At 54.6% G+C, this 27,533-nt stretch overlaps 1 protein-coding gene across 6 annotated transcripts in view; it reads left to right on the top strand.

Moving 5' to 3' along the window:
- The window catches only part of BCAR1 (BCAR1 scaffold protein, Cas family member), a 118,016-nt gene that overhangs the window by 86,780 nt on the left and 3,703 nt on the right, over positions 1-27,533 (top strand). For 4 of the 6 annotated variants that reach the window (XM_056811516.1, XM_056811497.1, XM_056811518.1 and 1 more), the window contains exons 2-3: positions 8,416-9,081; positions 27,307-27,468. In XM_056811516.1, coding sequence (XP_056667494.1) covers positions 8,416-9,081; positions 27,307-27,468 — 828 coding nt within the window. Of the gene's footprint in view, positions 1-5,501; positions 5,658-8,415; positions 9,082-27,306; positions 27,469-27,533 lie in introns of those variants that run through there. The other 2 variants (XM_056811509.1, XM_056811501.1) reach the window with 2 other exon arrangements.

Below are 27,533 nucleotides of genomic sequence, written 5' to 3' on the forward strand. Positions count from 1 at the left end.
GCTTTTCAGAGTCATCATTTCCCCTGAGTGGAGAAGCCTTCTTAGACATTGAGAATTGAAGGGCTTTCTGGACTGTCCTCACAGGAGTTAGTTACAATCTTGGAACAGGATGTCTGTGTCTGGGGCATTCATTGAGCCACTGAAACTGGTGGTGGACCCCTGGAGCATAGGAGGGAGTGTATTGTAAGGAAAAGCACTAGTCAGGGGGTCAGAAGACCCAGTTTAAATCCTGGCCCTGCCCCTGACTAGCTTGTGACCTTGGTGAAGGCGGGTAGCTGACTCCCTTACAGCGTGGATGTTCTGTGTGATTCCGATTGTGAGGGCAGTGTTGGCAAGTACCAAGGCAGCTTGCCTTCTTGTGCCACTGCCACATGCCCTGTAGATGTCAACCCTTGCTCCCCAGGAGGCCTGGGCCCTGGAGCTGGGAACCCCCTCACCCAAGGCCCTTACAAGCTCACCCCAGCTGAGGTCAGAGAGCGCTGATCTAGGCGGAGGAGTCTCTGCTCTCCTTCAGACAAAGGGTTCCTCTGTGTGGCAGTCAGTAACGGCCCGGCTTCCCCCAGACACAGTCCCCTTGTTGATCTTAGCCAAGAACTGGACCCAAGTGCTGCCAGGTCCCTTTAGAAAAGGCTTCTACCCTGTGGCCTGAGAAATGGTCTCTTGCAAGATGTTCCATCCTTTGCCCATCATAGCTGGAGTAGGCAAGAATGGGTTTAGGGATGGCTTGGAGGGGCATCCATCGCTGTGGCGCTCCTAGGTGTAGGGAAGAATTGAGTAGGAGCTGATTAGATAATATAGAAACTTACAAGGAATAGAAGTTGGCTCATTATCTCTTACCTTGGGCCCAGATAACTTGATTTCTCAGAATTAGAGCTCCAAGTTTGCTCTGCTGGTCATCCGTCTGAGCAATGAGAAGCCAGCTACACACTGGCTGAAAGTGAGGGGTTAGAGGCAGAGGCTTGGCTAGTAAATCTACTGTCTCCAGAACTACTGACTCAAACTCCCTTCCTTATTACCCTCCAAGCCCTGAGATCCTTAGTTTCCTGATGACAAGCAGATTTTGTGGCCAGAATCTTCCTGGTTTGGAGGCCTCCAGTAACTGGTTATGTCCTCCTAGATCAGGGTAAGAGAGGCTGCCTTTCAGCAGGCCTTGAACTACAGGGACTCTGGTCCTTTTTTCAACTCATCTGATTGGTGGAACAGACTCCATTTGCTCTCATTCATTAGTTCAAGTAGTATTTAATTAAAGCCTACTCTCTGTGTAGAGTTGGTGGGCACAGACAAGTCTCCCTTAAGAAGTCCTGAGAAGCAAATGGTAGCTTAGTTGATTAGCGGATGGGATTTATTTCTCTGTACAAAACTGAAGCCCGTGGGTAGGCAGTACCCTAGGCTGAGCCCTTTCACTTGAACGCTGGGGTTTTGCAGGCCACAACACTCCTAGGCCCCAGTCTTCCCTGGTCCAGCACCCTCGCTTTGGAGTTCCCCATCTCTTTTCCTCAGTTGCATCTATTCCCTTTGATGCCTTGGAACCTCCTTAGGTGAATGTTCGCATTTTCATAATTATGCTTGTAATTTATTTGTCATACCCTCCAGCAGACTTGTACAGAGAGTGCCTTCCTAGACAGGAGGCAGAGCTCTGTCCCAGAGTCCCCTAAGACCAGAATGAGGTCACCTGATTCCTAGAGGCAAAATAGTTTGGTAAACGGAGTAAGGAATAGGGGCCATGTTCCATAGATGTCCCCAGCAGCTCCTGGACTTCCCAAGCCTCCGGATGGGTCCCAGATGGGGGTGGGGCATAGAGGACAATTTCTTACATCTGCCTCTCCTCTGGTGATACAGTCAGTGTTGTTTGAACCAAAGGAAAGCAGACGTCTATTTGGCCCTCTCTAGAGACTTTCAGATTTGAAGTCAGCTGCTATGTAGCGAGTACCCACTGTATTCATGGCCTAGCCGTGTGTAGTAAGAAGAGCGGCAGGAGAGATTTCCTGTTTGCGGGAGTCTGACAGTTTTTTCCATCCTCCTCCTCATCATATTTCCATTGCCCATAGCTCTGCTCTGGCTCTGATCTCCTTGAGGTAGGTAGGCACACATTAGTCTTTATTTTAGAAATGAGAAACTGAGACCCAGTGAGGGAAGAGCTTGTTCAGGAACTGGTGGAAGAGTTCCCAAGTGAAGCCTCTTGCCACCACGCAGACCTGCTCTTCTGTTTCCAACCCCCAATTCCCTTCCTCCTTTCCTTCCCTTCTCTTAGGGCTTGTTTCCCTTCCCTCAATCCATGCGCTTTTGTTTTCAGCAAATCTCAAGGTCACTTGTCTCTGACGCTTAGGGCTAGTCTGAAGCACCGTGCCCCTTCTGTGCCAGCTCACTCCTTTCCTGGTGGCAAAGGGCCAGTTTTCCCTGGATCTCCAGAATGCAGGCCTCAGCGCTCTGTCTGTCTGTCTGTCTCTGTAAAAGTGTGAGTGGTCTGCCTTTGAGTGCTCCGTTAGAAAAGGGTCTGGAGGCCTGTGCTGCCTGAGGACTCCCAGACATGTTCTTGTAGGACACAATGAGCTGCATTATTTGAAGCGGAGAGCCCTCATCACCCAACCCCTTGAACATTCGTTTGCTAACAACCGGTTTGTTGTTTCAAGTGAAACAGGCTGTTGGAGGGTTTCTGACTGTGGCAGGTTGGCACTGGTGCCCGCTGCTGCCCTATCCTAGGAGGGTGAGGGGAACTGCTGCAGGTGTGCAACCAGGCTCTCTGAGGTGTGTTACAAGGGAATCACTTTAAAAGACTGATATATATTAATTTAAGGTCGCCAAGGAATCAGCTATGTAATTCCTAAATGAAAAACTCAAGTCAGCCGTCAGCCTTTTTTTGGAGTTTAATTACAATAGGAGCAAGAAAGGAATTTGAGATATATATAGAGAGAGAAAGGGGAGAGAAGGGAATAGGGCTTAAATACCCCTTCTGTTTAGGCTGGGCCAAAAGGCCCAAGCCCTTAGATAGCTGGGGCAAAGAAAAAAGATCAGTCCCTTTCACTCACGTGTCCAAAATGGAGAAACAGTCTCAGAGGACCCCACCTTCAGCTTCCTTCAGAGCAAGCTTCCTCAGAGCCCAGGAACCACACCGACCAAACTCCATCCTCTCTCCTTAGTCTCCAGACCCTCCTCTCTCTAAGGACACCATCCAAGTTGCCTCCCCTCAGTCCTCACATCTACCAATCACTCTTCATCAATTTCCCTGTCAATGGAGGCTCTCGCTTAACCCAGGACCGCCCAGAGGTTTCTGGCTTTTGCACATGTCTGTTGAAGGTCATATTTTCAAATGATTAAATCTTTACTCCTTTGTTCCAGCCCTTTCTAAATCCTGTTAACTTGAGTATGGTAGAGATTGGAATAATTAAATTTTGATCTAGGCTGCAGCCCTTACTCAATCTTATTAGGACTGAATAGGGTGGAGTATCTCCATTGTATCAATTCTAAAATCAATCAAGACTCAAAGAAATTCCTGTTCTATGCTTAAGCATAGGTCAAAGTCCTTTCCATTGTTCAGCAAAGGGTTTCTGTCCTAAAGTAATCTTAAGAAGGGAAGAGAAGGAACCTCCCATGCCAATGGAGTTCCCATTCCAATAGACTATCAGTAAGAAATTTTCCAAGTATGAAATATCCCAATGGTGAAATTTTCAACAATTATAAGTCTAAGGAAATTTGAGGTTTACAGGTGTGTGTGCAGGAGAGAAGGCCTGGGCCTGGGCAAGTGACCAGGAGCCATAGACAGGGTAGGAGCTTCATCCTCCTCTCTTAGGTCCAGGCTTCTCATAGGGTCTTTGAAAGTCGCAACTCTGCATTGTGCAAAAACCAGGTCTGATGTAGGCAGAAAGATTGGGAATCTCTCACTCACCTGCATAGCCCATCCACACACTAAATGTTTAATAAGCATTTATTGATTGCTTCTCCAGGGGCCGGAGGCAGGAATACCTAGAGTTCTCTAGAGCAGCCAGAGGGCACTGGCTGTGTGTTAGGTGAGCTTCCCAAGTAGCTGCAAACACTTGGGGTTCTGGGCTGGGCTGGCTTTCTCTCAGAGCTCAGGCGAGGAAATGCTCTACCCAGTATAATTCCTCACATCTGGCCAGAGTGCACTGATACTCTGTTCTGGGACCCCCATACTGTTTGGTGTCACCAGACTGGTCTTTTCTTCTTTTGGAAGGCCAAGGGCCTGGGAGTTTCGAAAGCCTATGTGTGAGGACCTGCACTGTTGACTTTCTCTCCAGAATGATTACTGGGGCAAAGACTCAGGAGTCTTGCCTGGGTTAGGCAGGTAGGCTCCTCTAGCCCCATCCCAAACCCCAGCCTCCAGGTCCTTTAAGCACACATCTTTGATAGCTCCATGGAGAATCAGGAGGAGAGCCGAAAGGCTTCTGAAGGGAGGAAAAGGGAGGAGGGTAGGCAAAACGTGATCCGTTAGTTACCTAATATCAACCAGACATACACCCTCAAATATCTAGGCCCATGAGGTCTTGATTTAGTTGAAAGCACCCTAGTCCTTGCTGGCTGGACCCGAGCGATCCCCACCGTGGTGTGCCTGTTGGAGGCTGGGCCATCGCTTGGAAACTGCTCCAGAGAGAAGCGGAGCCATTGCATTTGTGGGCAGAAGGGGCCTTAGAGGACTTTTTGGTTCAGGTTGTTGTAGGAGGGAAGAAATGGTGGGCAGAAGGGTAATGGAGTGATTTGTCCATGGGCACACAGGCCATTTCTAGTAGAGCCAGCGCTAGAACCCGACCTGAAGCTCCAGAGGGAGACCTGGCAGGGCTAACCCGCTCTTAAGCAGGGTAAGTCACTTAATCTGTGGCCTTCTTTTCATCCAATATAAAATGGAGATAATAATAGGATCAAATGAGATCACGTTTGTAAAGCCCATAGCACAGGCACATAGGTGGTTAATAACTGCTTGTCCCATCCCCCCAAGACCCAGGGGCCCCCAAATGAAGATGTGTGATGGTGGAGCTGGCATGGCTTCATTCCCTGCATTTCTAAGCTCTGTTTTATTCTTTTTGACTTAATGAACTATACTTTTCTTTCATTTTGTTAGGTAGATAGACGGGATGATGGATGGATGGATGGATGGATGGATGGATGGATGGATGGATGGATGGATGGATGGATGGATATTCCCTCCCTCCCTTGTAAGAAAGGCAAACCAGCCAAGCTAGCCACAGAATTGTGGCTGGTGGCTTTGGCCCCCACCTCTCTTAAGTGAAGAGGGATGTCTGTGTGGGGATCCCATCAGAACCTGCTTTAAGATTTCCTCCCCTGGTACCTTCCCTGCCCCCAAGGCGGTGTCCAAAGCCAGGGCTAAGGCCACAGAATAGACTATACAATTCCCCACAGTCTTTAGCCAAGACCTGTGCAGACATTACAATGAGCTCATGGGTGGGGGTGGGGGGAGCCCAGTGCAGCCTGCCAGCCCGCTGCTGCCGGCCAGACCAAAGATCTCTCTTCCAAAGAGGAATTAACTCCTTAGGACCTCAGAAGGTGTCACCTGGTGGCATGGCAGGGCCGCGGGGGACTCTAAGGACCTCTGACCAGCCAAGGAGGACGAGGCATCCATCTTCCCCAGCGGCAGAGAGATGGCCGCAGTGATGGGCCTGTTTGGCGCTCCTCCAGGGCTAGGGAAGGTGAGCCTCGGCCTGCTCGGTTCCAGGGCCTGGAGGAGAGGCTCTTTGAAGGGGCCTTTTCGAAGGGGAATTCCCTTTTGTCTCCCGGGTGGGCTGGATTTGGCTGCCCCCTTCCTCCCCCAAGCCTTAGGTCTGACAGCTTCTGACTGGGCTAGAGGGGAAATTCTCCCTGTGACTCACTTTCCAGGCACTTCCTGTCCAGGGGAAGGTGTCGGGGGAGGGGTGGGAGCCCGCCACCCAAAATGGAAATGAAGCCCTGGCCGGTGGGCGTGAGGGAGAGGCAGGGAGCCACCCCGGCCCCCCCAGAAGCCAGAGGGAGGCAGGCTGCAGACCATATTTGGGAAGCCTGCTCCCGGGGCATCACGGCTCCCATTCATAGCCTTCTGTGTCAGGGCCATGGAGGAAAGGCGCTGATGGAGGAGCTTCCAGGCTGACGTCGATCCGTTCAGAGCATTTAAGCAGGGCAGGAAACCCAGAACTCCAGCCCCTTCGTTTGCTGTGGGAGGAAGCCGAGACCCGAGCTTGAGTGCCTGGTCCTGGGCACAGTAGCTCGAGGGCAGGGCGAGCTGCCCGGCCCAGGCCTGAGCTCCATTCAGGCTCCCAGCCCCGGGCCGCTCCCCCTGCTTCCCCCTGCTTCCCCCAACCAGGCCATTTTGTTTTTCTGTTTACATTCCCAGTCCCTCTCGGTTTCCTCTTGGCTTCCAACCCCTCCGGGTCTCTGGCTCTCCCTGGGGCCTGCAACAGCTGGCCTGGCCTCTCAGCCATTTTCCTGGGAACCGCCAGCGGGGAGCCAGCCTGGCCGCCTGCTGGAGAGCAGCAGCTGCCTCTGAGCCTCCAGCCTCCCCCCCTGGGGCCTGCTTTCAGGCTCGACTGGGCCTCGGTCTCCTCACCTGTAAAGTGAGCGAGTTAGACAAAATAGCTGGTTTCTTCCAGCCAGGTGTTGGGCATAGTCCCCAGACCAAGGGCTCCGAGGCAGAGAATGGACAGGCTGCAGGAGGCTTGGGGGGAGGGAAGGGAGAGAGCCTGGGCTTCTCTGCCTCGGGCCACCCGGAAGTAGTTAAATTAGCTCCGCTTAAATAGCACCTGTGGTGGGGAACTCACTCTCCTGCTCAGGATCTCGCCTCTTTTCTGTGTTTGGTCCACTGGGGCAAGATGTTTTATCATGGATCGTAAGGGAAGGGCCTCAGCATTTAGATCAGGCAGGAATGGATGGTAAGGAGGGGGAGGGAATAATTATTTCTAAAACTACACTAAGCTCTTTTTTAAAAGTCACACATTTGATTTTCCCAACAACCCTATACGGTGGGTGCTCTTGTTATGCCCATTTTACAGTTGAGGAAACTGAGGCAAACAGCTGACGCATCTTGTCCAGAGTTACAGAGCTGGGGGGCGTCTGAGGCCACGTTTGACCTCAGATCTTCTGGCTCCAGGCCCAGTGATTATCTGCTGCTTCGCTTCCAGAGACATCTACTCGCCGTGGGCCTTGTCTTGTAGCCCCCCACTTGCTAATTGTCCCCATCAGCTGTCTTGGGATTCCATTCCACAAACGAGTGTTTGTTAGACAGCCACCGTGTGCGATGACTGTCCTAGGCACAGAGGAGACAAAGAGGCTAAAGCCCAGGGCAGTACAAAGGGGGGGCAGGGGAAGGGGGACTTAGATCTGCCTCCCTCCTCCAGTGGGGCTTTCTCTTCCTTCTTGGGGGGCTGGGAGCCGAGTGTGTGGAACTCCCCAGGCTCCGGCAGGGCAGGAGGACGGATGAGGGGCTCCATCAGCCTCTGAGAACTGAGGGGGTGTCACCCCGCCCTGGAGCTGAGGAGGCCTTATCAGCCCCCTGGGAAGGGGGGTGATACGGGCAGCATCAGCCTTCAGGACTGAGTGGAGCCTGAAGTGAGTCAGCCCAAGCCACTGAGGCCATGCCTGGCTCTTCCTGTGGCTCTTCTGGGAGTTTTACACATGGAGGGGATGTGTCAGGAAACCAGGGTGGCTTAGTCACAGCCCCGAGGCTCCGGGGCCCACATCAGCAGGTCTGAGTTCAAGTGCTGATGCTTGTCCCTTATTGGCTGAAGTGGCCTCTGACCTGGAATCTGTAAAACAAGGCGGATTTCTGCCCATCTCCTAGCTCTTGTCTTAAGGAAAATACTTTGGAATAACTCCCAAGAGTGAGCTGTCGTGGCTAGGTCCCTAGTGCGGGGGACCTAGGAGCTAGAACTAGGGACCTTAGAATTCCGTGTGGCACGGGGAGTGCAGGGCGGAGAGGCCTGCTGAGGGCATCTGCCCCTCTCTGGCCCTCTCCCCTTCCCTTGGCCGGTCTTGTGTTTCTATGGAAGATGCAGGCAGACTGGGGCGGGGGCTCGGGGCAGGGCGATACAATTGTCTGTAGAACCCTTCCGGGCATGTCAAAGGAGGGGCAGAGCCCCAGTTCACGAGCAGACCTGGTCCCTGAGGCTCCTACCTGAAATGTGAAGGAGGGAAGTTGAAGGGACATTTTACCCAGCTCAGCAGAGACACGCATGGGCTCAGCAGGGTCCAGGCCATCAGTGTGACTAGCTTGGGCGAAGGGTGTGGAGAAACTCAGGATTGGGGGCTCCTGCCCAGGGAAGGGGATGTGGGGGGTGCTTGGGGCCCACACCTGGCCTCCTGATGCTGTGTTGGGGCGCGGGGCTATGCCAGGGCCAGGCTGCAGGGAGGTTTGGAGCTAAAGGTAGGAGCGGCCTCTCCTGACCAGCCTTTAACCACTTTTCTCCTCTCTGTCCCCAGAATGTGCTGGCCAAAGCCCTTTATGACAATGTGGCAGAATCCCCCGACGAGCTGTCCTTCCGCAAGGGTGACATCATGACGGTTTTGGAACGCAACACTCAAGGCCTGGATGGCTGGTGGCTCTGCTCCCTGCATGGGCGCCAGGGCATCGTACCAGGCAACCGACTCAAGATCCTGGTGGGCATGTATGACAAGAAGCAGAGCGGGCCGGGCCAGGGGCAGCCTCAGCCCCAGCCAGCCCTGCCCTGCCATCCCCAGGGCCTCTACAGTGTGCACTCGCCAGCCTCCCAGTATGCCCCGATGCACCCTGCCTACCAGACCCCAGGAGACGGTGTCTACCTGATCCCAGGCCCCAACAAGGCCCAGCAGGCTGTCTACCAGGTCCCTCCTTCCAGTGCGCAGTTCCAGTCTCCTCCGGCCAAGCAGCCCCTGATGTACCAGAAGCAGACGCCCCATCACCAGTTCCAGAGCCCAGCCCAGGACATCTACCAAGTGCCCCCATCGCTAAACCCCACACTGGACGTGTACCAGGTGCCCCCCGGGCCTGTGAGCCCTCCTCAGGATATCTACCAAGTGCCCCCTTCCGCCGGCATGGGACAAGACATCTACCAGGTCCCCCCTTCCATGGATGTGCGGAGCTGGGAAGGAACAAAGCCACCCACCAAGGTATAGTCGTGCTCGGATGTTGCCAGCCCTTCTGTCAGCTGCCCTGGGGGCGGGGTGCCAGGAATTGGGAAGGGAGGCAGTGCGGAAACTGCTCGTCCCACCGGAAGGGAAGGGAAGGGAAGCAGCGTTTGGCCAAACGTGTGCCATGTGCCAGGCCACCGTTGGGTCTCCCCACACCGCTGGGAGGAAGCTGCCATTTGAAGAAACAGAGGGGAACATGGGTAGGGGCAGGTCTTCCTGGTTCCATCGCCCTGCTGTCTTGGGCCACCCTCGATCTCTGATTGTGGGAACTAAGCTTGGGAGGGAGAGGGAGAAGATGAGGATACTGGATGCTGTCCGCTGAAAGAAAGGCAGTGTGGCCTGGTGTTGGAGAGCCAGCCTCGGAGACACGCAGGCCCTGCTACCTCTCCAGTGAAATCACAGGCCTGGGCCCGAAGAAAATGGGGAAACTGAGCTCAGAAATGTGTGTGTGTATGTGAGACAGACAGCTATGTGTTCAGATGTTTGTGAGAGATCTGTGTGTGTGAGATTGAGACAACGCGAGTCGGGTACGTGCCTGGGTGCCCAGGCTGGCGCTCCATCCACCTCCTAGAGTTTGGATGGGCAGGTCCTGGCCCCCCGGTGCCCCCTCCAGATCCCTGGCTGCCAGCGGGGCCAAGCTCGCCCGCCCGTCCCCTCCCTCAGCACTAGGATTTCACTAAGATGGGCAGAGGCCCAGCTTGTCTGATATAAGCTTGGAGCGAGAAACGGGTTCTGGATATCTACCCTGAGACACATGCGTCTGCACACGCGCCCCCGATGGTGCCTCGTGTGATTTCTGATCACCTCACGCTTGGTGTTTGCCAGGCTCTGAGTCTACAAATGGATGAAGTCTAGTCAGAGCGCCATTTAGGCACCTGCTGGGTCCCTGGCTTTGGGGAAGAAGCTATGTGGCTGCCTTCTCAAAGGAACAGTCCTGCTGGGGAGACATGATAGCAGGAACTAGAAATGCTTATCTAGCTCTGGACTTGGGGGGTGCTTTCCCTCCCCTTCCCCTGGCTTAGTCCAGAGGGCCACAGCCAAAGCCCCTTTTCTTCTCCAAAAGCAGTGTCATCTAATGGGGCTGGCTAGTCCCTGATGGTGGGTGAAATAGTCCATTCATGTGAGCAAGTTGGGCAAGATGATTTCAGGAGGCCTTAGGAACCTTTCTCCATTGCCTCCAATATCTTCCATACTGGTTATAGTTCTTTTTTTTTTTGAAATTTTTATTTAATTAATTAATTTGGAGTATTTTCCCATAGTTGTGAGATTCTTGTTCTTTCCCTCCCCTACCCCCATCTCCCTCCCCCATTCCTAGAGGTGACAAGCAATTCCACTGGGTTTTACATGTATCCTTGATCAAGACCTATTTCCATATTATTGATGGTTGCACTCAGGTGATCATTTAGAGTCTATATCCCCAGTCATATCCCCATCAAACCATGTGATCAAGTAGTTGTTTTTCTTCTGTATTTCTATTGCGACAGTTCTTTCTCTGGATGTGGATAATGTTCTTTCTCATGAGTCCCTCAGAATTATCATTGCATTGCTGCTAGTAGAGAAGTCCATTACATTCAATTGTACCACAGTGTATCAGACTCTGTGTACATTGTTCTCCTGGTTCTGTTCCTTTCATTCTTCATCAGTTCTCAGAGGTCTTTATCCAGTTCCCATGGAATTCCTCCACTTTATTATTCCTTTTAGCACAATAGTATTCCATCACCAACATGTACCACAATTTCTTCAGCCATTCCCCAAGTGAAGGGCATCCCCTCATTTTCCAATTTTTGGCCACCACGAGGAGCTCAGCTATGAATATTCTTGAACAAGTCTTTTTCCTTATTATATCTTTGGGGTACAAACCCAGCAGTGCTATGGCTGGATCAAAGGGCAGACAGTCTTTTATGTTATGAACATTGTTTCCCAATTTGTTGCTTCTCTTCTAATTTTGTACAAAACTTTTTAATTTAATGTAATCAAAATTATTTTACATTTAAAAAAAATTTTTAGCTCTTGCTTGGTCTTTTTTTTTTTAAACCCTTACCTTCTGTCTTGGAGTCAATACTGTGTATTGGCTCCAAGGCAGAAGAGTGGTAAGGGCTAGGCAATGGGGGTCAAGTGACTTGCCCAGGGTCACACAGCTGGGAGGTGAACCTAGGGCCTCCCATCTCTAGGCCTAGCTCTCAATCCACTGAGCTACCTAGCTGCCCCCTCTTGCTTGGTCTTAAAATCTTTCCTTTCCCAATAGATCTGACAGGTATATTATTCTATGTTCCTCTAATTTGCTTATAGTTTCCTTCTTTATATTCAAGTCATTCACTGATATTGAGTTTATCTTGGTGTAGGGTGGGAGATGTTGATCTAAACCTATTCTCTCTCATATTGTCTTCCAATTTTCCCAGCAGTTTTTGTCAAATAATGAGGTTTTTGTTCCAAAAACTGGGGTCTTTGGGTTTGTCATATACTGTCTTGCTGAGGTCACTTACCCCAAGTCTATTCCACTGATCCTCCTTTCTGTCTCTTAGCCAGTACCATATTGTTTTGATGACCACTGCTTTATAATAGAGTTTGAGATCTGGGACTGCAAGGCCCCCTTCCTTTGTATTTTTTTTCATTGTTTTCCTGGATATTCTTGATTTTTTTTGTTTTTGTTTTTGTTCTTCCAAATGAACTTTGTTATGGTTTTTTCTAGTTCAGTAATGTTTATAGTTCTTACTTTAGGGGTTTAACTTTAAACCCTTTGGGGTTTAACTGGGGCATTAAAGTCTGGAATTACACGTATAGACCTTGAAAGAGGTGACATCCTAAGTTGTTCTACTTTAATACCTTAGAACTTACTAAATTTGGATGGGGAAGAGTCGAGGTTCAATGGAAAAGGACCTCAGGCATTTGGAGGTTGCAGGAAGGTACCAGGAATCTAGGGTGGGGGATAGGCCACTGGGGCCGGAGATGGCAAAAGGCAAATGGATGGTTTCTAGAAATACACTTTGGCCCAGTTCACAATTTCACTGTCAGTCAGTGAAGCATCCCTGCAAGCTGGTTCAGAGTTGCCAAGGCTTTTTCTCCCTTCGCAGAGTGCAGTGCTCTGCCCATCACTGACCAAGCCCCAATGCTTGGGTGGCAGTAGATGAGTCAGGGAGCTAAGCCAACAGGGCTAGGTTTGGGAAGGGCAGGAGAGCAGGAGGCAGGAGGATTTTGAGACAAGGAAAGCCATTTCTGATGTCCTTCCCTGGCTTCTCTGAGAAGGAATGAAGGCCAGTGAGTGGAATGGCAGCTCAGAACTGCCCCTAGGGCTGAAATTTGGGCCGTAGTGGAAGGCCTGCTTTGAGGACAGGGATGCCTCATCTGCTGCTTTCCTCATGACCATCTCATGATTGAGTGAAGAGATCTGCCTGGAAGTATTGAAGCCAGACCTAGGGACCCTCTCTGGTCCTGTAGTTGGGATCCTGGAATCCCAGCGGAGCTGTAGAAGTGAGGGGACCAACCTGGAAGGCACTAGTCCTGGGTTCAGTAGTTCCAAGCGTTATGGGAAATGGGTTGAAGGACCTGAGAAGAAGACGTAGGAGGGCATGATAACTGCTTCCACTTCTCTGGAAGACTCGAGCCTAGCAGCGGTGGCTGACTGTTGCAGAGAGGTAGATTTGAGGCTTGAGTAAGGAGAGCTTGCCTGGAAATTGGATCTGCCCAAAGCATGTTGGACATCTCTGGAAGGTAGTGAGCTCCCCGACTTTGGAGATCTTTCTTAGAACATTGCCTGGCCATTTTTCTGGAATGTTCCAGACATTTCAGCTTGGGGTGAGACTTCTAAGAACTCAGCACTATCCGCCTAGTGTTGTCCCTAACCAGCTGGTGCTGGGGGAAGGGGGGAATGCCTGGTACCTTCCTTGCCACTCCAGTAGCATTGCTTCCTTCCACAAACTCTGGGGTTCAGCCAAGGTGGCCTGTGTATTGTTCCTCATCCAGCATCCTCCTTTGTTCACTGGCTGACCCCAGTTCTCAGAATCCTGTTTCCTTCAAGACTCGGCTTAAACACCCCCTTTACTGGACACCTTTCCTGCAGGGCCTTATAATTGACTTGTTTTCTCTGGTCATTCGTAAGTTCCTCAAGGACAGGAATGATCTCCCTTCACCACTTAATCAAGGCTTGTGATTGAGAGTGTACATGCCATGTGGTCTGGGTTTGGGGGGACGAGCAGAGCTTTGCCACAGATGGAAAGGGGGAAAGACTAGTTTGGGCAAAGAGGAGAAAGCCCAGGGACTCTTGGCAGCCGGTTTAGCTGGGGCATGGGCTGAAGGAGAGGAATTGATGCTTGGGATCCTGTGGTAAAGGGTCTCCAAGGCCAGAGGAGGGGCTCAGAAATTTCATCCAGCAAAATGGGGAGGCACCTAGGGGTCTCCAGTGTGGGAGGCATGGCTAGCAGGTGTGCTGGGGGAGCCTTCTGAGTTCAGAACTTAAGGGCCTCGGTCCACTTCTGCCTTGAGAAACTTCTGTTCTCCTTGGGGAGAGGCACATACACATAGAAGGCTGCACATGCTGGGGATGCAGGGGGTAGACAGTGATGTGGTCTTGTAAAAAAATAAATACTGGGTTTGGAGGCAGAAGATTTGGGTTCTAACTCTGGCTCAGTGGTAGTGCAGTGGGTATTGGACATAGAGTCAGGAGGATCTGAGTTCAAATGTGGCCTCAGATACTTGCTAGTTGTGTGACTCTGGGTAGACTACTTTAACCTATTTACCTCAGTTTCCTCATCTGTAAAATGGGAGTAACAGGAGCACCTCCCTCCCACCATTGTGATAAGGATCAAATGTGCTATAATTATAAAGCACTCAGCATCATGCCTGGCTCTTAGTAAGGGACCTATAAATGTTTGCTATTATTGTTGTTGTTACTACTCCCACACGCACACTTTCTGGGTCTCTGCTTCCTCACCCCCAAAACAAGGGGGGGGCTCTAGATGACTTCTGAGGTCTTTCCAGCTCTCTTGTTAGGAAATGACAGCTGAGTTCCAGAAGAGAGAGCTGTAGAGATTCAGGAGAAGCTTGTGGCAGGCTTGTTAGGTAATCAGGGTTTGTTGAGTTTGACCTTGAAAAGGGGTTGGGACCCTCCAGATCTCAATGTTTCCTCTCAGGAGGTAGGCTTTCTGCACACAGCCATCAGCCGCACAATTTATGCTGCTCCGTCCTCGTCATCAGACCAAGAGACCCCCCCAGTGCTAGCAGATGTGTTCTTCTTGAGGAGTTGTCTGTGTCTGCCCACAGGTGCCATGAACTCCCCCTGACCCCCACTCTGAGGAGGATCAGGTCACTCCCTTTGTCCAGCCTCTTCAGCTTCTGTTTCCCTAATTAAATTTGGCAAACACAAAGGGTCACTGTCATGGGCAGTAGAAGATGAAATGGACAGTTCTGGCTTTTTACAGACTGATGAAGGGAGGAAGCAAAGGACACCCTGTGGACACCACGTATGTTTCAAAGACAGAACGGGATGCTGGCAGAGGAGAGCCAGGCCCAGTGTTCTGTTGGAGTGGAGTGGGCAGGGGCCAGGGAAGACTTTGGTTTAGGCATTTCTATCACCTAGGCAAGGGCCAGTCATTTCCAAGCCTGGAGAAGTACAGAAGCCAGAGGCCATCATTGGAGGGGAGTTGCATGAGAATAAAGGACCAAAAAGTAGTCAGGTTGCTATGTAGACATGTTGGAGTGGAGGCTTCCTAGGGTGTCGGTGGGGAATAAGAATCAAGGCTGAACAGGTAGCTGGGAGCCAGGTTTCACAGGCCTTGGGTGCCTGTTGAGAGTCTGAGCTTTTATTGGGGGGACATGCACTTGAAGTGGATTAGGAGCCAGAAGAACCCATCTCTCCATTTCCACCCTGCTCTGGATGGGCTGCAAAAGTGAATTCTGACCTTGTTATCCACCCACAACTCCTGAGAGTTGCCTAGCCCTGCGGAGCACTAGGCCACGTCCCATCCTGGCCAAAGCTCTTATCTAACATCCCACCCCTGAGAGTTTCTGAGAAGGCTCTGCCAGATGGTTTCCGAGCCTTGGTTTTTCCTAGAGCTTCTGTCACATCTGCAGGCAGATTTCTCTCTCCATCCAGAGTTTAGCTTTAAAATTGGCAGAGCATTTTCTTTGCAGGCCTTTTTGGTCTTTTCTTCATGCACATCCTTTTTTTTTTAATTTAATTAATCAATTTAGAATATTTTTCCTTGGTTACAAGAGTCATGTTCTTTCCCTCCTTCCCCCCCTCCCCCCACTCCCTCCCATAGGCCGACATGCAATTCCACTGGGTTCTATATGTGTCCTTGATCAAAACCTATTTCCGTATTACTGATGTTTGTATTAAGGTGATCATTTAGAGTCCACATCCCCAATTCTATCCCCATTGACCCATGTGATCAAGCAGTTGTTTTTCTTCTGGGTTTCTTCTCCCACAGTTCTTTTTGTGGAGGTGATAGCATCTTTCTCATAAGTCCCTCAGAGTTGTCCTGGATCACTGCATTGCCACTAATGGAGAAGTCCATTACATTCGATTGTGCCACAGTGTATCAGTCTCTGTGTACAATGTTCTCCTGGTTCTGCTCCTTTTGCTCTGCATCACTTCCTGGAGGTTGTTCCAGTCTCCATGGAATTCCTCCACTTTATTATTCCTTTTTGCACAATGGTATTCCATCACCGACATATACCACAATTTGTTCAGCCATTCCCCAATTGAAGGGCATCCCCTCATTTTCCAATTTTTTGCCACCACAAAGAGCTCAGCTATGAATATTCTTGTACAAGTCTTTTTCCTTATGATCTCTTTGGGGTACAGACCATGCACATCCTTGACCTCAATAGCATTTGTTGTCTGTTCTCTGTTCCTAGATACTCTTCTCTCTTGATGTTCATCCTTGTCTCTCCTCCCTCTCTCACCAGTTGCTATCATCATCCATGTCCCACAACTGACTAGCCATCCCTTGTAACAAAGACTACAGGGAGGGTGCAGTATATGCGATGCTCTGCCCATAGTTTCCTGCCTTTGCAAAGAAGGGAAGGAAGAGGGCATCTCTTTTCACTTTGGTACCCATTCATGCTGGAAATTTTCTCTTTTCTTTTTTATCATCTCTGCCACTTCCCACTGACTCCCCCTCCACCACCAGCTCCTCCACAAACCCTCCCTTGTAACATTTACATCAAACAGAACAGGGGACCACATTGGCTCTGACTGAAAATGCTGCACCTTGCCTGAGGGTCACTAGCACTTCCAGCGTTTTGAGGCCTTTCAGAGCAGTTCTCCCTTTTATTGTCTGTCCCATGTCTTCAGTTCTCTTTTATTAACCTGGATTTAGGATCTGCCTGACTCAGGAATCTGGGGAGCTTCTGCCTCATTCCACAATCATAGCCCAAGCTGGTTATACCCCCTGAGCCCTGATGTTTTGGAAGCACCCTGTCTTGGTAACCCATGTACTTTGTTTGGGAAGTCTGGACAGGATCAAGTGACTCACTTCATTAGGCAGGAAACCCCTTGCCCTTTGGAATCCACAGACTGAAAATGCTGCCTGTTTCTACTTAGAGCAGCAGATAGCAAAAGTTATTTATCAATAGCCCACAATACACTTGATTATAAATGGTTTTGGGGGCAAGTTGGTGCTTCAGTGGATAGAGGGTCAGGCCTGGGAGGTTTGGGGTTCAAATTTGACCCCAGACACTTCCTAACTGTATGTTTTCATTTGCCTAGTCCTTGCTGCTCTTTTGCCTTAGAACTAATGCATAATATTGATTCTAACACAGAAGGTAAGAGTTTTAAAAAATAATAAAATATAATGGATTCAGTGGTATCTGTTGCTGTGTTGTGTCTTATCAGCCCCCAAGGAGCAAAGGATTGTAACAAATTCATGTCCAGGGGCCTGTCAGCATCCCATAGCAGGGCATAGGGTTAGAGGCTACTCAAGGAACCTAGATATCTTGGGAACCACTGAAAGGGTCCATGAAAAAAGCCGTCTGAATTCATGGCAGCCCCAGGACCAAGTGAGGTAGTTTATCTGGCTCCACCTAGTCCTGCTGTTTCTTCTGTGGCTTGGAAGCATTGGTACTTGTGCCAGCGTCCTACAGGCTGGGCCAAAGGCTAGAAGCCTAGGAAAGAGCTGTCTAGTCTCCAGGGTTGGGGAAGGAATGATCAGAGTATCTGGGAGCTGGCCCAGACCTTGGAGTCTCACCCTTCTAGAGGTTAGAAAGAGGACACTCCTAGAATCAGCACCTTGCCAAAGAGTTGGCTCCCTGCCTGTTTTCCCAGAGCTTCCGCCAGTGGCAGGATGTTTGCAGCGTGGGGGTAGGGTGAGGGGGTGTACGTGCCAATGGGCTCTGAGCTGTTCTTCCTGCTGGGGCAGCAGGTGCTGGCCCGAGGTGGTGAGAGGCAGGCACTGTTGGGTTTTTGTACACTATATACTTCAGCCCTTGCGAGCCACCAGGCTGCTTTCTTCAGCCAACCTGTGCTGGCTAAGAGAGGCCGAGATGGTTCTCTTTTTTTCTCTTTATGATGCTTCTATCTGTCTGTGTGGACTGTCCCTAGGAGGAGCTTGGGAATTCTCTAGTGCAGTCCTTCTCATTTTGTAGCTGGGGAGGAGAGGGCAGAAGGACGTGCCCAGGGTCCCCCAGGGCGGGGGGCTGGGGACATAGCCAAGCTCTGTGGCAGAGAGAGGGTATTCCCCGGCACGGACTCATCCTTCCTCCTGGGATAGGCAGAGAAGCTCCCCCTGAGGGTCAAGGACTTGGCTTTGGAACACATTAGGCTACTGGTAGGACAGAATGTTTACTCTGTAAACATGAGTCAGCTCTGGCTTATTACAGTCCCAGTCACCGTCATTATACCCTGCACACAGTGTACTCTTGTTTCTGCTCTGGGCACCAAGAAACAGCAGTCCCCCCAGAGAGAAAGGCAGCGTGGCCTGGGGGATACGTCGGGTCAGCTGGTAGGAAGCCGGGAAGCTGTTTCTTCTTCTTTTCTGGGTTATACACGGATATCCCAGAAAAGGCAAGACGCAGTTCCATTGTGTTCATTTTTCCAGGAGGATCCTCCTGTAAAAGCCAAACCCCAAAATAAAGATGGCAGGCTTCCATCTGCCTTCTGACTGCCACCGTTCTTTCTCTGGAGGTGTAAAGCACTCTGTCACGGGTGCCTCCGATTTGTCCTGGATCCGTGTATTGCTGAGAGTAGCCAAGTCGATCACAATTGACCATTGCACAGTTGCTGGTACTGTGTACACTGTTCTGGTTCTGCGCGCTTCACCGCAGCAGCTCGCGGAAGTCCTTTCTGCAGTCACCCTGCTCGTCGTGCCTTACAGCTCCGCAGCAGGCTCCTGGAGGGGCTTGGGCCAAGCTGTGGCCAGGAGAGGCCTGGGGAATGCAAGCCCAAGGTCTAGGCCTGTGGGCTGCTGGTCCAGCTCCTTGAGAGAGCGCGAGTCCCTGACCTGGCGGGATTTGTGTGAGGATGAAGTGAGGGAAAGGATGTGAAAGCAGCTCGTTGTAAAACCTCCTGTGCCATGCCCGGATGTTTTCCAGGCTGCCACACCTGGTATCTGTGACCCTGCACAGCCACTGGCTGCTTCCTCTTGGCACAGGATGTGGGTGTCCACCCTGGCCTGAGGTAGCCTGATGTCCATTCGTGAGAGCTACCCAAGACCCCCTGTTATTGTTTGTCCCTCGAGCCTTGCTGCAGCCTGGAGACACAACATTGCCTGAGAGCCAGTGACTCGAAGTCCTTCATTGGTGTTTAAGCACCTGCTGTGTGCACTGTGGTCTGTGCTGGCTCAGATAGAAGTTGTGATACTCCAGGGTCCCTCCCCTCAGATGGCCTGGCTCTGCCCAGAGGATTCCCTCTACCAAGTTGGGAGCCTGCTCAGCCTCCAGGAGGCAGAGTCTTTCCCTTGGGGAACACTGTTAAAGGAGGCATGGGGTCCAAGAGCCTTCAGGGTGAGCCCCAGCTAACCTCGTGGTCACTTCCTCCAGTGCTTTGGAGACAGAGGAACCCGAAGTACCCCCCGGAACTGACTAATGTGCCCCGAGGGCTGTCCCCAGTCTCTAACCTTCCGGGAAGCGGGATTTTCCAGCAGGCTGAAAAGGTCACCATGTCATTTAAAACCTTGTGTATAACAAAGCAGAGAGTCTTGGGTGGCCTTGGACAAGTCCTCTGCTGCCCTCTCTGGGCCTGAGTGTACTTCTTGGTAAACTGAGATATATATCCTGAGGCCTTGAGGACCCTTCCTAGGCCAACACCTTCTAGGATGCCTGGTCAACAAGAGGCACCTTCTGCGTCCGGGGCACCGGGCCGGACCCTGGGAAGGTATATGGCACAGCTGGGCTGATGGGACCTGAAGGCCTGGCTGCCCGCAGAAATGGAAGCCAGGGGAGATAGCCATGAGCAGTCTCGTGGTCCTGCATGGCCTCCATGGTCACAGTTCTCCGCCTCTTGGCCTCCTTGGCCCCAACCAAAGTTCTGCCTTCTGTAAGAAGCCTTTGGGCTTGCCTTAGCTTCAGTGCCTTCCCTCTGACATCATCTATTTATCCTTCATCTGGTTTGTACTCAGTTGTCTGTGCATGCTCTTTCCCCTTTTGGAGCCCTTCCTGAGAACAAGGCCATTCTTTGCCTTTACATCCCTAGCTCTTAGAACAGTGCCTGGCACATAGTAGGCTCTTCTTCTTTCCTTCTTCTCTTTTAAACCCTTACCTCCTGTCTTAGAATCAGTACTCTGGGTTTGTTCCAAGGCAGAAGTGATGAGGACTAGGCAGTGACTTGTCCAGGGTCACACAACATAGTAGGTTCTTCATAAAGGCTGGCTGATTTTGCTTGACTTGACCCTGCCATGTTGAGGGGGAAGTAGATCCACGTTATTTGACTAAATGGTGTATAAATAGACGGCTAGTAGGAGTCAAAGCTGGGGAGGGAGGTGGAGGTCAGCGTGTGACAGAGTCCAGAAGTGCCACACTGAGGGCTGAGCGAGGAGTTGGGGCATAATCCTGTAGGCTGTTGGGGAGCTCCTAGGCAGGAAGGGTCCTTTCTGATCCAGGATGTCAGCTGTCCCCTGCAGGGACAGCTGGAGCAGCTGGGCTCTGGCCTTGCTGGAGCCGGAGGCTACTCTGCCTCCAGCTCAGAGGTTTGTTTCCAGCCAGATTCACGGTCGGCGATATTTAGACAGAGTGACTGAGCTTTGGGTGGTAGCCAGACTTCCTGAGGTGGTTTAGGAGAGTCAGTTCAGGTCATTTCAACGGCTGGTTGGCCTCTTCCGTGTGCTAGACCCTGTGGGGATGTAGACTAGCGTACAGGGCCTCCCCCGTTTGGGCTTAGTTGAGATAAGGAGCAGCCGTAGGAAGCCCCTTGAGTAGCGCCCCTCGTGCTTTCCAGGTCTTACAGAGCACAGCCCGAGGCTAGCCCTTCAGTGAGAGGCAGGCTTCTAACCCAGACGCTCCTGGCGGCTTCTCAAATGGAAGGCCAGGTGAGCTTAAGGCCCGCGTCATTTAGGAAGCGCCCTGGGTGCCAGGAGGAATGAGCCCCCTGGATGGGGCCTGCTCGTACAGAGGGTTCCGATTTGGAGAGAACAGAGCTTCCTGATGACCTGTCCCAGTGTCCTGGGCTGAACTCGGAGGGCCCCCAGGGACGCTGCCAGGGCTTGGCACCCGCCTCCTTTCCTCTGCGAGCTGTGGCCGCCAGCTTCTTAGGACCTCGAAACCAGCCCCTTCCTGAGTGACATTTGTCCTCCCGCTACTGCGGCACTTGGGGAAATTCTGTTCAGGATCCACAGTGCGGCCCAGCAGAGGCCTCATTAGCTTCATTTTACTTGGCAGGTTCTCCCGTGCTGAGCCCTGCCAGCTGTTGACCCTGACAGATTGGCTTCTGCCTTCCCTTTAGGCATCTTCTCCTGGCTGCTGTCGGGAGGACCTGCAGCCTGCTGCCCTGTACCCAGTGTGAGGAGGAACACCTGCTGGCCGGGGCAGTGGGGGCCCAGCTCCCAGCCTTCCTCCCTTTGTCCGGGGTCCTGTGACTTCTTGCTGGCTTCTCGGCGCTCTCTTGCTTTTAGGCTCTTGAGCTGCCTGTGCCACTCTGTGCCTGGCTTCCTCAGGGAGAAAGGGAGGCCGGCCGGCTGTGGTTTTCTTCTCTCTCCTCACTCCACGTCTGCCTTGTTGGTGGCTGACTGACTCCTCCTCAGCATCCCCCTCCCTCCTTCCTCTGCCGAGGAGAGCCTCAGAGTCCATTAAGAACATCAAATGGGGAGTTCTGACCTGACCTGCAGTTAACCGAACAGTCTCTCTTCTGGGGAGAAGCCTGGCTCCGACGCGATTGCCTCTCTTTAGGGAGAACATGGTCTAAGTGGCAGCCAGTTAGGACCCCCTCCCTCTCCTTTTTCTTCCCACTGCTTGCCTGTCCTCGGGTTTAGGTTCTCGGGCTTTTGGCTTCCCAATAGCGCCACGCGTAGAGCAGGGTGAGACGGCCACTGACTACAAGTGGTGGGACACGTCGAGAGAAGGGTGCCGAGCCGAGGCGGGTGAGGAGTGGTGGGGCCAAGCTCTTCTGTTCCCTAGCAGACCCACCAAAGGGGATCCCTTCCTGCCTCTCTTCTCTCCTTAGTCTAGGATCTGGGAGAGGGAAAGGGCCGCTATGATCCCCTTGATTCTTGGTTATCGAAATGTGGTGACGTTTTCACAACAAAGGAAATTCCAGCAAGATCCACAGCGACCCCAGTTATAGCTCGGGGAGACGTGCTTTAGGAGGAGCGCGTTCCTTACCCCTGCTGGGAGGTCTGTCCTGTCGTTCTTACGCTCTGCATTTGACAGAAGTGCAAACTGAGGCTTAAGACTCTGAAGCCACTTTTCTGAGATTTCCCAGGTCAAAGCCAGGCCTTGAGCTCGGGTCTCCCCTCTGTGAGGCCGGACCCTTCCCATTGCTTCAGAACTGCTGTCCCTGTGCCTGCTCATTCACCGTGAGATCAGCTTGTCTACGCCCATTCCTCGCCTGGAGAGCCTTGATGATTTGGAAGTTGTCCTTGGCTCGAGACTAGAACGCTCCCGAGTCCACAGTCTAACCTGTGGTCGTTCCTTCGCCCATGAAGCCGACTCACGACTGGGCCTGGTGGCCTGCCCCAGCCACCTTCCTGGTTCTTGTCCCAGTGCCTGTGGCCCGTCCTGGCACTGACTGCAGCCCATGGCTCCGGTGCCCTCCACAGCATCCCTGGCTTCAGGCATGTCCCGGGGCCTACAGACCCCGGCTCACCTGGCACCCTGGTGTTCCGGGCTCCCCCAGCAGCCCTTGCGGCTGCAGGTCTGTGATGGGCGTCCTCCTCTCACCCACCCAATCTGATATGCTTTGGCTGGGCATCCGCGTACAAGTTTTAATGCCAGCTCGTGGCGCAGTCAGTTCGTCGTATCCAAGTCATTTTAACTTCTTGGTGCCTGCCCGCTTCTGGGGGCGGCGCGGGGACCCCAGAGCACTCGCCAGTCATGAAAGAGAGTCCAGCGCCACAGATCCGGCTCCGGGATGTGCCGTTACACACTGGGTGAGGAGTCCAGGGAACAAAGGGGAAGGGGAGGCTCCCCGGCCCTTGGAGCCCGCTGGGGTCACTGGTGGGAGTGCTTCTGTGCCTGGCTTGCAAGGTCGAGAACTAGAGAACAGACGGATTTGCCAGCGTTGAGTGTCGGCCTGGATTTGAACCCATACCTCTGTCGTGCTGCCTCTGGGCTGGGGGAAGCACTAAACACGGCGCCGCAGCAAAGGGAGTGAGGGAGGCGGAGGGGCCCGGAAAGATCTCACCTCAGCGCTGAGGGCAGGAGGCCACTTGCCTCCGTTTGCTCGGTTGTAAAATGGGACATGAACCCCGCCGGGCTGTGGTGAGGGCCGGGATGGACGGTGTCTTGTAGACCCTAAAGCCCTACATCAGGAAGAGTCAGTGTCCAAACTGGCCTCTCCCAGGAAGCCTGCGTCCCTTAGACGTTGTGTGGGGGCGGGCTGAGGGTGCGCCACCCCCTGGTGATAGGGACAGCCCGGTCCGCTTTCTGATCCAGGCAGCCTCCCTTAAACAAAGCGTTTCACCCCAGAAAATCCAGAAAGAAAGCGTGCTGGGTTTTGAAAGACCATCCATTCCTCTGACAGAAGCTGTGTCCCGCGCGGTTCTGGGGGGCTCCCGGGACAGGCAGCCAGCCCAATGCCCCCCTCCGCCAGCCCTAGCTCCCCCATTCCTGGCCGGGCTGAGGGGGAGTCGGGGGGATTCCCCGGGGAAGCCCTCCCAACCGCTGCCTCCCCGGGGTGCCCGGACAAATGGCCAGGAGGCCGGCCATCCCTCTGCTCTCGCTGGCTGCCACGCATGCGGCCCCTCCTCCCCTTCCCACCCAGGCAGCTGGGCAGCCCTGACAGTCTGTCGGTGCAGCCCCCACTCCCCGGCGCGGGGCCTCCGCAGGTTTTGGCAGGGGAGGACGAGGGACTAAAAATAGCTCTGGAGGAGAATCAGAGCTGGAAGAGGCCGCCGTGGCTGGCGGCAACCTAGAGTCGGAGACAGTAACGCGGGGGAGGGAGCCTGCCGCCCCCCTCTTGTCTGGGGAGGCGGGGTGCTTCCCCCCCAGCGCAGCCATTAGCCGGCCTAAAGTGCATGAGATGAGAGGCGGTGGGGTCCTGGGCGTCTCAGCCCGCTTGTCAGTCTGATCTGTCTTTAGGAGAGAGGCCCCGTCTGTCTGCCTGCCTGCCTGCCTCCTGACCCTGGGCACCGGGGCTGCCCGCAGTCGTATCTCACGCATAGACCCTCCTCGCTCTCCCTTGCTGCCCCGGGAAGGCCCTTCTGGCTCTGAGGCGGGGACTCTCCCTCTGCTCCCCGAGTGGGGGCCTCTCTCGGGGCAGCCCCCTCCCTGGCAAGCCCCTTCCCTCTGCCTTGGGGTCCTCCCTCGGGCGCCCCCAGCCCAGCGAAGGGAGGCGCTTGGCCGGGAGCGTCCGTGCGTCATCGGGCGATGCACTGCCAAACACCGGATCTGCTCAGTGGAGGATGACGTGGGCCTGGCTGGGGAAGCTGCCAGGCCCTGGAGGGAGTCTGGGCGCAGGGCCGCCATGTTTCCAGGGGTCGGCTCTGCGGGGGGGGGGGGGGGGTGCCTGCGGTGCACAGACCGGGCCTGCTTGCCCCAGTGCCCAGAGCCCCCGCCGTGCACCCGGCCATTCAGCCCTGCCCGTTCTTGGGGCTCCTGGAAAGCAGGAGGCCTTGGGCCCAGGCTACCCCTGCGCGGCAGTCCCTCCGGTCTGTCGTGGGAGCAGGGCCCGTCTGCTTCTTGGGGACCAGAACCTGAGCTCCTTCCGGCCAGGCTGCCCTCTTTATTTAAGGAATGTTTTCTCCCGGGGGGGGGGGGGGCAGCGCTTTTGGCAGGGAAGCCGAGCTGGACTTGGAAAATCACAACGGACAACGCTCTGCCGCCTTGTCAAGCTCAGCCCTACTGTGTGCCCTGCTGTGCGTCCGGGGCTCCGGCTCGCCTTCGCTGCCCTCTCTGGGGATGCTGGCTCAGGCACACCTGGGAGAAAGGCCTCAGAGGGAGTCCAGGCTCGGGGGGAGCCTCCGTCCTGCTGCCTAAGCCTGGCTTTGGGCCTTTCGGAGGCTCCTGGCTCGTCATCCTGGTGGCCTCAGTGGCTGGGCCGGCCGGCTTCCTGCCTGCTGCCGCCCAAGGCCCGTTCTTCCACGTGGCCCCTGGACTCTGACCGCCTGGCCAGGAATTCCCTAGGCAGGCCGGCACACGGAGGGAGGCGGGTAGACCAGCAGATGCCATCGTGCCGTTCCTGATCCCCCATCTCTGTCCCGAGGCGGCTTATGGCAGCTTTGATCAGGCGCCATCAGTTCTGCCGTCAGAAGAGAAGGCGCAGCCGAATCTCCATTTGGATCATTTGATTTGCCACATTAGGAAACCGAGGCCCAGACGGAGACAGAGACTCACTCGAGCCCCTGGGATGAGAGCCGGGCTGGAATTGGGTCCAGTCCACCGATACCGAGCACCCCCGCCCTCGTGGGGCTCCCCGTCCAACAGCCTGCGCTCTCCTTCCTCTCCTTAAGGCACACACTTCTGTCCTAGAGTCCGTTCTAAGGCCGAAGGGCCTGCGCTAGGTGATTGGAGTCAGAGGGCTGGCCCAGGGTCACCCCGCTAGGAGCAGCTCCTCCTGACTCCGGGCCGGGCCGTCCGGCTCGCTCCGTGCCCGTGCCCGAATGTCGGCCCTCCAAACGAGCCTATGGCCAAGGCCGTCTCGCTTTGTTCCTTTATTTCAGGCTTCGTCGGGCCTCACTGGGGACGTGGAGGTGCCCGTTCTCGTGCGGCCTCGAGCCTTCGGACTCCTTAAGAGCAGCACGGCGCCCGAGCGGTCAGCCCGCGGAGGCCAGAGAAGCCCGAGGGGCTTTGTAGGCGCGCCGTTTAGGCCAAATTATACCGAGGATGCCCGAATGCAGTGATCACCTCCTCCCTGATCGAGATGAGAAAACGGAAAGCCAGAGGCGGGGGGCCGCTCGGGCGAGCTCCCGGCCACCGGGGAAAGAACTCTGGCTTGGGCCCGAGGCCTGGGCCCCCATCTCGGCTCTGCCGCTGCGTGTGTGCCCGGGCGACGCTGCTTCCCCGCTGGCGTGGGCTCGGGGTCCCTTCCCCCCGGAGGTTTCCGTGTCAAGCCTGCTCCAGTCCTTGGTGCTGCCCGCAGACTGACCGCCGTCCCCTGCGTCTGGTGGGACTTGTTTGCCCTCTTGCTGTGTCCTTGCTCTGTCCCCTCCTCTGCCTCCTTCAGGGCCCCCCAGCCCTCGCTCCGCTGCCTTCCCCGTGCTCTTCGTTTGTTCCCCACCAGCGCCAGGGGCCTGTCCCTGGCCTCCCCGCGCCTGGAGCCACTGCTCTGGGGAACCATCTGCCCAGCCTTGGGACGGCGCTCCCCTGTTGGCGGTGCCGGGCCTGCCCGGGGAGAATGAGATTAGGGAGTAATTGGTTCATTCCTTACAGAGCCAGAGTGAGGCCGTGGAATCATGGGATTTAGGGCTGGGAAGGACCGCGAGGCCTGCTCCTCTGGGCCCTGCCCCAAGCCGCTTGCTTCCTGAGCCCGGGGGCGTCCCACCTCCTGGGAGCTTGGCAGGCTGGCCCCCTCCTCGGGCCCCGTGCCCGCCTGTGCCAGGCCGTCCCAGTTAGCCCAGCCAGTGAGCAGCGTGCCTGAGGCTCGGCCCCCTCGCGCCCTCCCCTCCTCTGGGGGGCAATCCCGGAGCTTTCCGGCCTCCTCCGTCCCGGTCATGGGGGCTCCTGGAAGGTGGGAGAACAGCCGGAGCCCCAAGGCAGGACCTGCTCTCCCCTGAGAGGCCGGAGGGCATAGGAGGAAAGACCGCTCTCCTGGAGTCGGCCCGGGTTCAAATTCTAGCTCTTTCTGGTCAGGCCGCCTGACTCCGCCTCCGTTTCCTCCTCGCTCCTGGGACGCAGTAAACGAGGCTGTTGATGTTTAAAGCTTTCGGGAACCCCCTTTCCCAGCTCTCCAGGGGGCCAGAGCCCTCGGTCACGCGCTATGTGCCTGCCGTGACACCGCCCTGGGCCGGCCTGGCCTCCCTGCCTGGGCGCCGTGTCCTTCCAGGGTCAGCTCCAAGGCCCCTGGGGAGGGCGGGAACCCAGAGGCCGAACCCTGGCCTGCCTCCCTGCCTCCCTTCTGCCCGGGAGCAGAGAGGAGCTCCCCGCCCTTCGGGGAACCTTTTTTCCCCAAGAGGTTTCTCTGGGCAAGCGTCCAGCCTCTGGTCTGTGCCGGTCGAGGCGACCCCCACACAGACTGCCATCCGCCGTCCCAGCACTCCAGAGTCCTCCTGCTGGGGACCCCTCGGACGGACCTTTTCCCTCCCAGACCCGGGGGCACAGGGAAATGCCCCTTCCCAAAGGAGGAGCCTGTCAGGGGCCCCCCGGCTCTGCACAGATTCTTTTCCGGGTCCCCCTCGATCAGGGCCTCAGACCCGTCGGGGCAGGGCAGGCGCCGCCTGGACAGAAGGACCTCCGCAGGCTCAGCCTCGTCTTCGCCATGGTTATTGCATGTTTCCCAGCGAACACCTTTTAACCCGTTACTGTCTGTCTTAGAGTCCAGGCTGTGGGGCAGAAGCGGGGGGCCGGCTGCGCCGCGGGGCTCCCCCAGGCCTGACTGCGCCCCCGCCCCCATTTTCGTCGGGCTCCCGGCGGCAGCCTCCGGGTGTTCCCTGATGGCTCGCTCTTCTCTCCCCGGCTGCCCAGGTGGTGGTGCCCACGCGGGTGGGCCAGGCCTACGTCTACGAATCGCCCAAGGCGGAGCAGGACGAGTACGACATTCCCAGGCACCTCCTGTCCTCGGGGACCCAGGAGATCTACGACGTGCCCCCCGTCAGGGGCCTGCTGCCCAGCCAGTACAGCCAGGAGGTGAGGGCTGCGGGGAGGCCCCTTCTCCCGGGGCTCCTCTTCCTCGGCCGGCCGCCTCTTACCCG

Source organism: Monodelphis domestica, chromosome 1, assembly GCF_027887165.1.
Source record: "Monodelphis domestica isolate mMonDom1 chromosome 1, mMonDom1.pri, whole genome shotgun sequence".
In the NCBI taxonomy this organism is placed as follows: Eukaryota; Metazoa; Chordata; class Mammalia; order Didelphimorphia; family Didelphidae; genus Monodelphis; species Monodelphis domestica.